Source organism: Sparus aurata, chromosome 10 (genome assembly GCF_900880675.1).
Source record: "Sparus aurata chromosome 10, fSpaAur1.1, whole genome shotgun sequence".
NCBI lineage: Eukaryota > Metazoa > Chordata > Actinopteri > Spariformes > Sparidae > Sparus > Sparus aurata.
The window spans coordinates 3,200,730-3,211,263 of record NC_044196.1 but is presented as its reverse complement, the minus strand read 5'-3'; the positions used below and the strand labels follow the sequence as shown (position 1 = coordinate 3,211,263).

Genomic DNA, 10,534 nt, shown 5'->3' with positions numbered 1-10,534 from the left:
AGCCTCCATGAGGTGAAGCAGACGAGTGTGAGAGGCAGCGTGAGGCTCTGCATGGTTCCTGTCTGACCTGCTGTCCTCAGTACTGTTACAACCTCCACCCATAAATACATATTCCTCATTATTACATTTATCAATCACTTCATTTAAAACATGGAGAAACACCACTCTCTCCACTCCCACAGCCGGAGCATCAATATTAATAAACACCATCTTTACGTCTTCACACACTGCTCTCACTTTTAACAGACGGCCTTTAATAACTTCTTCACTTTCTACAGACTGAGGAAGAAAGTTTGTGGAAACAACAAGTCCAGCCCCACAACTGTTACTGGTTTGTGACTGAAGAAGGTTTCAGCAGTCCACTCTGTCCTCCAGTCAGTCTGGTTATCAGCAGTACTGTGTGTCTCTGTACCAAAATAACATCCAGCTTGTTGAGAGAACACAGCTTGAAGAGAGACGCCCTTTTCCCATCAGCCCTTGCTCCATTTATATTCAAGCTGCCTGTTCTTATGTCTCCCATAGCAGAGAAACAAGGTGTAAAACAGAAAAGAGTGAACAAAGCAGGAAAAAGAAGAAGTAACTATTTGACTCATTCATCCAAAACATTTCATCCTCTCAGAAGACACATAAACAGTATAATCAGAATCCTCCACTGTGAACTTCAACATCCAGTTGAACTCCTCAGTGTTGTTCAGAACCATGAAGACCTGCCTTCTGAAGGAGACAACATGTCTCAGGTGTGGAGGTTTACAGCCCAGAGGAATCAGTTTGACTGGAGACATTAACTGTCCGTGTCTCTCCAGTTCTCTCTGCAACATTTCATTACTAATGAACGGAGGAACTCTGGACAGAATGATGTTTCTGGCTGGATGAACCAGCGGTACCACCTGAACAAAGGTGTCCTGGATCACTACACCTCGTTCAACAACCGTGCTGACTTTATCAATACTGTCCAGAAAAATAACCACTCCATTGTTCATCCTAGATTTGGACTTTATACCGTCATAACCGACTATTTCTCTGATTGCTGGACTGCAATCCTCCACAGAGCAATTAACAGTGGGACAGAGTTTGACTCTGTGTCTGTGTGTGAGCGTCTCCAGCTGAGGACGATTGATACTGATCCACTAAAACTACAGCACAGAATACTACTGCAGAAATAAATCTAACAAACAGACACACAAAAGATAGAAACACACTCGCTCGCTGAAATGCACACCCACACTTGTAAGTAACTCTAAAAATGACTTTTCTGGTAAAAGGAGATTCACTTCCTGTGCTTTTATTTTGCCGATCAGGCGGCGGAAGTAACAAGCTCCCGTATCGTTCTTTTTTCTTGACGTTTTTCTGAGCAGACGGTGAACGGTGCAGTAAGGCATGATAATTTGCTCCTAAAAGGGTTCTACATCATATGGTTAAGCACCCAGCTGGAACTGGGAACAAGGTATTGTGTAAACAACATGTTTTTATGTCCAGCCATGTGTAATTTGTTCGATTTAATGTAGGAAAAAATGCTAAATGTCGTACGCTAATAGCCATGCTAATGTTAGCCTCTGTGTAGTGTATATATGTTCGGCCTCATGGTGGTGATGTTGAGCTAATAATAGTCTTTGAATCTGTTTATGTGTTTGTGGCAAACGTTTTATTGTCATTATCTCATGTGAAATGTTGATTAAGGCTCAAATATATTATCATAAGGCATATTTTGGTAAGAATCATTTACAAAGATTAATTTTATTTATTTTATAAGAGCTCATTTTATTTCATTTATCTGTCCTTTAGCTCTTACGGTGTTGAAAGAAGAACGGATATGAATGAAAGGAGATTTATGTTCAAATAAGGATGACGGCTGAGCATAAATAAAGGCTTCTTTGAAAACATCAGTAAGCTTCACCATTGTCTGGCTGTGGTTCGCTATAACACTCACTAAGAGAGAAACAGAGAGGGAGTACTGACCTTTGACCTTCAGCTTCACATCTTTCTTCATCAGGATGTGTTCCTCCCTGTTGTAGACGGTGCAGGTGTAGGTGTTACTGTCATAGTTTGTGGGGTATTTCAGGGTCAGACTGAGGTCTCCAGGTTCCAGCAGGTTTCTCTTCATCTCTGTTCGACCTCTGTAATATATGTCCTGTTCTTCAGGCTGGTCAGAACTGTTCTGATACACATGGACCTTCCTGTATCTCTCCTCCCACACCACTTTAATGTCTTCAGGCAGGTGAACTGTGGTTTTGCAGGGCAGCTGGACAGACTCCACCTCTGAATCCACCTCCACCTGGTAGACTGAGAAGACTACACACCACAAGAAGAGAGCAACAGAGAGGATTTTGAATTTCAACAATACTTCATTCAAAATTCAAGATATTATAAATAAATTCTAAAAACCACAATCAAAAAACAACACGGTCAATAAATGAAGATTCACAGAATCTAAATCATGTCAGTCAGGTCCAAAGAACAGCTGGTCATCAACAACACAACAGAACACATGTTTATAACACCACACACTGGAACACTTTACACATCTTTCATCATTCTGTAATCATTCAAATCTAGTTTTAAACGAGTTTCAACATTTTTACAAACAGTAAAACAGCATCATCATCCACAGCTGTCTCTGTTCTGTTTCTTCTGCTCAGATACACCAACATCTTTGTCCTCCACACAATGAAATGAAGAAGCTGCCATTTGTCTTTATTTCTCTGAGAGGACCTGCAGCCCAGAATGAACTTCTGCTTCAAACAAACTCCCCAAATAGTCTGAAAACATGTTCCAACATCACAAACAGAGGCAGCAGTGGACAACACTCCATGAAACAATGAGAAACAGTCTCAGGATGAGACAACATGGACAGACAGGACTCACATCAGAGTTAATGACAGAGACAAACACAACACATGACAGCTGATGTCATAAAGTGGACCATACTAAATTGTTGGTGATGAGAACTCGACCTCTGTAGGACATTTTTGTTTTAATCCACTTCCACCTCGCTAGACGACCTTTAACAGAAGAATAAGGTCTGTTTTCTAAAATAAATTAACAGAACATGTTTATGTTAATTAAACTCTGCCTCATTGATCACCAGGATCTTAAAGTTGGAATTATTCTCCACCTCAGTTCTTGTCTTTCTTTTAACCCTCTGAAAATGATGGAGGATCATCTGCATCAACATTACATTAACAGTTTTTAAGATGATTTTAAGCATCATAGAAATCTTGAAACTGAAATGAATCCTCTGATACCAAACATGTCCTGCTGTCTTACAGGGAAAGGAGCTAAATATCGCTCCACATTTGAACTGTTTTCACCTCAATGTGAAATGATGACTTGTAATAATAACTTTGAGTCAGCACTTTAATGAGGATGAGATGAGGATGAGGAACCTGCTGCTGCTCAAACTGAGAAACTAGATTCATGCTGTCTGACTGCCTTCAATCTTTACAGCTGCTGACATTATTATCAGCTTTAACTGTTCTTAAACTGTGTTAGCTGTGAACTGTGCTCACCTTTCTTTACAAAGAAATGTGTGAGGAGTTGTCTTCCTCTCCTTGCTTTCTTTCCTTTCTGCCTTTTCCTTTCCTTTAAGGCTCCCTGGTTTTATTTTCTTGGGTAAAGACATGTTGATGATCAGCAGCCACTCCACTGTTAAGCTGTTTGGACTGAACCATTCTGTACTGTGAGGGGTGAGAGGGGCCTCAGACAGCCTCCACTCTTTATTTATACAGAGTAAAGTCTCTCCTCTGATTTATTCTGCCAGTTTCTGCCAAATCACCACTGTTGTAAAGACACAAACTCAGATTTCATACTTTGGTGTTTCTTTGCAGTTTTTCTCCTCCAGTCAGGCCGTGTTAAAATGCCAACAGACACTGTTGGTTTACATGTTATAAAAACAGAAGCTGTCACAAGTGAGTGATCAGAGAAGCCAACAGGGCTGATAACACAACTTTTAAACACATTAAAATGATGTTTAAAACAATAAAGTGATCCAGCCTGGCCACAGACAGTGAGTTATGTTCAGGTGTGTCCACACTCTTAAAAAAAGGCTTCATCAAGGTTCTATATCGAATCCTAAGGTTCTATATCCTCTATCAAAGAACCGTCTGTCTAAAAAGGTTCTATCACATTTCTGTAAAAAAGAAAAGAAAAAGGGAGTGCTTAAATTTATGTGCTTAATGAAAAACAAGAGACTGGGAATGGAATAACTGAGATCTTGTTTCAGACAATAAATAAATGAATGAATAAAAAGAATAATAAAGCCCTGCAAATAAGTAACAATATGCTATATTATATATATATATATAATATATACAGCAATGTATTTACTATAAGTAGCCTATAGGCTACATATACACAGCCTATATGTGCTTTCATTGTGTTATTTTGTATGTTTTTACCCCTACAATTTAACTAAAGAATGGACTTTTTATGATCTCTTCAATAGCTGTGTGCACATTCTGTCCATAATCGAAAAGTATATGATAAAAATATCATGTATGTGTGTGTGTGTGTGTTATATATATATAGGCCTATATATAAACTATTTATTTATTTATGTTATTTATTTCGGGCATGTCAATTCATAAGCATCACATTTCATCATTGTTCAAATAATACAACACACATGGCCGAAAGGGAAAAACGGGAGAAGCCAAAGCTTATCAAGTCCCGCCCCCATTACCCACAGGATAAAATCTTCATCTTGATCTTTTCTTGTCTTTTGCAATTTACTTTTTCTTTTTTTTTTTCTCTCTTTTTTCTTTTGTTACGACCTTTGACAAAACATATTACAGCAGTAGCATACAGAGCTGAATTCAAGCTCTAGACAGTACATACAGATTACATGTGTGTCTGCACATGTGTCCATATTAGTCCATCATGAGTGAACAACAGCCTCATCTTATAGCCAGGCTTGCCAAAAAAATCTTATATCTTGTAATGTAGCCTACAATTCATGTTGTGTTTTGTATTGTTTTTATATGGTGCAACTACTTTTTGATGTTCAATACAGTCAATTTGAAACCATCTTTCTCTTTTTTCTTCAATCTGCAATAGGTTGGTAGTGGAAAAGGACTGACTGTATGTTATTTAGGTTTTAAATATTAAAGGTTTTTGGTTATTTTATTGAAATTTGTAGTAATAGTAGTAGTCAATTAACTTCATATCATGGTAATTCTGTAGAATTATTTAACAAAAATGTGGCCAACCAAAGCAGTAAGGGAATAAAAGGTTTGGGATATTTATTGAAACTTTAAAAGGTTCTATATTGAACCATTTTGTCTCGCCACAAAGAACCCCAAGGATTCTTTTAAATGAACCCTCTAAAGCGGTTCTATATAGAACAATTTGAGGGTGCCAAATACGTACCAAGCTATAGAACCCTTAAAGGTTGAATATAGAAGCACTTGTTCTTTGTGTGCAGGTGTTTTGTCTCTCCACACATCACACAACTCCTGAGCCTCCATGAGGTGAAGCAGACGAGTGTGAGAGGCAGCGTGAGGCTCTGCATGGTTCCTTTCTGACCTGCTGTCCTCAGTACTGTTACAACCTCCACCCATAAATACATATTCCTCATTATTACATTTATCAATCACTTCATTTAAAACATGTAGAAACACCACTCTCTCCACTCCCACAGCCGGAGCATCAATATTAATAAACACCATCTTTACGTCTTCACACACTGCTCTCACTTTTAACAGACAGCCTTTAATAACTTCTTCACTTTCTACAGACTGAGGAAGAAAGTTTGTGGAAACAACAAGTCCAGCCCCACAACTGTTACTGGTTTGTGACTGAAGAAGGTTTCAGCAGTCCACTCTGTCCTCCAGTCAGTCTGGTTATCAGCAGTACTGTGTGTCTCTGTACCAAAATAACATCCAGCTTGTTGAGAGAACACAGCTTGAAAAGAGACGCCCTTTTCCCATCAGCCCTTGCTCCATTTATATTCAAGCTGCCTGTTCTTATGTCTCCCATAGCAGATAAACAAGGTGTAAAACAGAAAAGAGTGAACAAAGCAGGAAAAAGAAGAAGTAACTATTTGACTCATTCATCCAAAACATTTCATCCTCTCAGAAGACACATAAACAGTATCATCAAAATCCTCCACTGTGAACTTCAACATCCAGTTGAACTCCTCAGTGTTGTTCAGAACCATGAAGACCTGCCTTCTGAAGGAGACAACATGTCTCAGGTGTGGAGGTTTACAGCCCAGAGGAATCAGTTTGACTGGAGACATTAACTGTCCGTGTCTCTCCAGTTCTCTCTGCAACATTTCATTACTAATGAACGGAGGAACTCTGGACAGAATGATGTTTCTGGCTGGATGAACCAGCGGTACCACCTGAACAAAGGTGTCCTGGATCACTACACCTCGTTCAACAACCGTGCTCACTTTATCAATACTGTCCAGAAAAATAACCACTCCATTGTTCATCCTAGATTTGGACTTTATACCGTCATAACAGACTTTTTCTCTGATTGCTGGACTGCAATCCTCCACAGAGCAATTAACAGTGGGACAGAGTTTGACTCTGTGTCTGTGTGTGAGCGTCTCCAGCTGAGGACGATTGATACTGATCCACTAAAACTACAGCACAGAATACTACTGCAGAAATAAATCTAACACACAGACACACAAAAGATAGAAACACACTCGCTCACTGAAATGCACACCCACACTCACTAAGAGAGAAACAGAGAGAGAGAACTGACCTTTGACCCACAGCACCACCTGTTTCTTCATCAGGATGTGTTCCTGCCTGTTGTAGACGGTGCAGGTGTAGGTCTTACTGTCCCAGTCTCTGGGGTATTTCAGGGTCAGACTGAGGTCTCCAGGTTCCAGCAGGTTTCTCTTCATCTCTGTTCGACCTCTGTAATATATGTCCTGTTCTTCAGGCTGGTCAGAACCGTTCTGAGACACATGGACCTTCCTGTTGTCTCCATTCCTCCACTCAACTTTAGTGTCTTTCAGCAGGTGAACTATGGTTTTGCAGGGCAGCTGGACAGACTCCGCCCCTGAATCCACCTCCACCTGGTTGACTGAGAGAACAACAAACCACAACATCAGCTGAACAGACAGCAGCAGGAACTGTGATGGTAACATGACCTCACTGTCTCATCCTTCTCTTATGATCCCAGACCTCAGAGTCTGTCTCAACAATCAGGGAGCTACCAGAGTAAAGATGCTGCCCAGGTGCATGATGGGTAGTGTAGTAGTAGTGACATACCTGACATGAAATACTGCCTAAAATGTACTAAAAGAGCTCCAACAAGAAGTCCAAGAACCAGGAGAACCAGGAGAGCTTTGGCCCAGGATGGGAATCGTTCTGTGGGAACCAAAAACATAAAGAACATGACCTCTGACCTCTGACCTCTGATCTGTATCTACAGGAGGTTTTAGGGTTAGTTGCTGACCTCTGACCTCTGATCTGTATCTACAGGAGGTTTTAGTGTTAGTTGCTGACCTTTGACCTCTGATCTGTATCTACAGGAGGTTTTAGGGTTAGTTGCTGACCTCTGACCTCTGATCTGTATCTACAGGAGGTTTTAGGGTTAGTTGCTGACCTCTGACCTCTGATCTGTATCTACAGGAGGTTTTAGGGTTAGTTGCTGACCTCTGACCTCTGATCTGTATCTACAGGAGGTTTTAGGGTTAGTTGCTGACCTCTGACCTCTGATCTGTATCTACAGGAGGTTTTAGTGTTAGTTGCTGACCTCTGACCTCTGATCTGTATCTACAGGAGGTTTTAGGGTTAGTTGCTGACCTCTGACCTCTGATCTGTATCTACAGGAGGTTTTAGGGTTAGTTGCTGACCTCTGACCTCTGATCTGTATCTACAGGAGGTTTTAGGGTTAGTTGCTGACCTCTGACCTCTGATCTGTATCTACAGGAGGTTTTAGGGTTAGTTGCTGACCTTTGACCTGCAGCTGTACGTCCGTCACTCTCAGTTCTCTGTGTTTCCCCATTCTGAACCATCTGACGGTGCAGGTGTAGGAGCCGCTGTCAGAATGGTGGAGTTTTGTCAGATTGAGGCTGAGGTCTCCAGTTTCCAGAGCGTCAGTCTTCATGGATGTTCGGCCGCTGTAAAACTGGTTTTGGTCTTTAAGTTCGTCACCTTCCTGCTGACGCTGGTGGACGGTTGAAGGATTGAGATCGTAGCGGCTCCACACCACTGACGACTCGTTCAGTCCATCAGTGTCAAAATCACAGGGCAGCAGGACAAACGGGTCCCAGTCATACACCTCCACAGCTGAGGCATGCTGGGAAACTGTGAGGTCACACAGACAGAGAGGGTCAATGACAGCAGCCTTATTTCATGTCATGAGTGAATGTGGTCCTCTGCAGTGTGTGCAGCCTGTAAACTGTGCTGCTAAAGCTCAACTCAGACTCTGTGTGAATGAAGGCCAACATTTACATCCACATGTGACGCTGCTGTCAGCAAAGCATCATTATCACGTTTGTGAACAGAAGCCATCAGAATGTGAGCGAGCTGCAGGGATCTAATCCTGAAGAACAGAAGTGAGGACAGTGTGACTGTACAGTCTTCTACATTCATCAGGGTTTAAAGACACAGTGAACATCTGCTGCCTTTAATCTGTTCTTCATGTGTTTCTGTGAAGAAAACATGGTCCTGCAGCTGAAACACACTGATGAAGTGAAGATGACACAGATCCACATTAAAGACATGACGTTGGACCGAGGTGATGATCAGATCAGAGGGAGGAAGGTTATCTTACCGTGCACGAGGATCACAAACACCACAAACATCTTCATCTTCCTGTCACAACTACAACAAGCACAAAGTCCTCTTCACTGAGCTTCACTTCAGAAACACATGGAGGACATCAGTTCACAGCCAGTCGTCACTTTGCTGCTGCTGACCGTCCACTGACACCAGGACTGAACTCAACTTTCACTTTGAGCTGTTTCCAGTGAAGCAGCTGCTGGAATGTGAACAAACAGGTCCAACATGTCTTGTTTTGATACGTTTGTGGATATTATCTTTAATATCTCACACAGACGTGTGTGTGTGTGTGTGTGTGTGTGTGTGTGTGTGTGTGTGTAAGCAGCCTTCAGATGGAAATAAAATTGACTAATGGACGATCAATATTCCCTTTGATGTAAATACTGATTAACTAATTTGTTAAGGGAGTCTGGTGACTCTCTGGGCGACAGACTGTTGAGTTGAGCTCCAGAGTTTGTTAAAGCAGCTCTCTGGAATGAAGTCAGACTGCCACAGATCACTTCTGAGGAAAGAGGAGGAGCTTCAGTTCCCTCATACTTTTCAGAGCTGTTGGTCCAGTTTGTGTGAGCATGAAGCAGCCTCAGACTGACAGACAGGAAGCTGAACCTTCAGTCCTGCTGATTCTCTGTACAAGAACCAAACATCTTCATCAATCTGCAGAGTGCTGTGGAATTTCAGTTTGTATGACCATTTAGATGAGATGAAGACTCAGAGACACCGATCACTTACGTTGAAATAGTTTAAAGAACAAGATCATGGAGGATCAACACAACATCACATCTGTGACGTGTTCCAGCAATCTGAACTCTGCACTTCCATGATAGTAAACCAGCCACATTATAATCTTTGCAGAAGCATTCATCTAATTACTACCCTACAACAAGCCAGCATATAAACTGTACAGTATCATCACTGCTTGGTTCCACACACACACACACACACACACACACACACTCACACACACACACACACACAGAGCTAACGTAGCCTTAGACCTACATTAGCTAGACAATAACCTAGACCACTTTCCCGACTTTCCAAGGTTACACATTAACACAGCTTGCATAACAAAAAGAAAATCATGGGCGAGCAAGTGCAAACTAGAAATACAGGCAACACATCTAAAAGTGTGACAGTTCGAAGAAATAACTACTGTGACTGTTAGTAGGAACAACAATGTTTACAACAGCAAAGTTAGAGTAAACTCAATATCTGGAAGAAGTTTAGATAAACAGCCACACGGACAGCTGTTGGATTAGATTATTCTTAACTCTCATTAACAAGCAGTTAGCTTAACAAGGACAAATGAGTGCTTTTCTGAAATATGACTCATATTTAAGCTTATACCATGGTCTGGGGGAATACTGGATCCTGATTGGCTGCAGGGTGTCCATTAACCCCTGAACCCCTGTCTGTTCACCGCTGTAAAATGAATGCGCTAGCTGGCGTATCAAATCTGAATATTATATTTCCAACACTGAGTTCAGCTGTCAGTCCTTCAGTGTCTTATCCTCTGAACACCACAGGGTGGCGACTGTAACACACAAGCTGCAGAAAGTTCACTTCCCCTCTAAATTTACTGATACGCGAATAATCTCACATCCCGTTCGCTGTTCAACTCTCTACTTCAGGCTGCGCCACAGTAACGTTACACACGGCCGATCATTTGTTCGTGAAAATCTTGCTATTGATTTGGGGACAATGACATGACCAGTCAGCTAGCTAGTCTTGTCAGCTAGCATACTGTCAAATTATATTTACTGTTTGTCATCCGTGCGCAATGTTATTGA

The 10,534-nt window shown here is 41.4% G+C and overlaps 1 protein-coding gene and 1 long non-coding RNA gene across 2 annotated transcripts; one reads left to right on the top strand and one right to left on the bottom strand.

Annotated features, from left to right (window-relative positions):
- Window positions 1–1,340: 1,340 nt before the first annotated feature.
- LOC115590119 (uncharacterized) lies at window positions 1,341–1,883 on the top strand. Its single transcript, XR_003985684.1, has 2 exons — window positions 1,341–1,444; window positions 1,783–1,883. It is a non-coding gene; the product is annotated as an uncharacterized LOC115590119 (long non-coding RNA).
- Window positions 1,884–1,890: 7 nt separating this feature from the next.
- Window positions 1,891–8,791, bottom strand: LOC115590366 (butyrophilin-like protein 2). The gene is made up of 6 exons (XM_030431715.1): window positions 8,737–8,791; window positions 7,914–8,267; window positions 7,227–7,325; window positions 6,712–7,038; window positions 2,015–2,289; window positions 1,891–1,914 (listed from the first exon to the last, which is right to left on the bottom strand). The coding sequence occupies exons 1-6, from the start codon at window positions 8,771–8,773 to the stop codon at window positions 1,891–1,893; spliced, it is 1,116 nt and encodes a 371-aa protein (XP_030287575.1). The 5' UTR covers window positions 8,774–8,791.
- Between the last annotated feature and the right edge of the window lie 1,743 nt (window positions 8,792–10,534).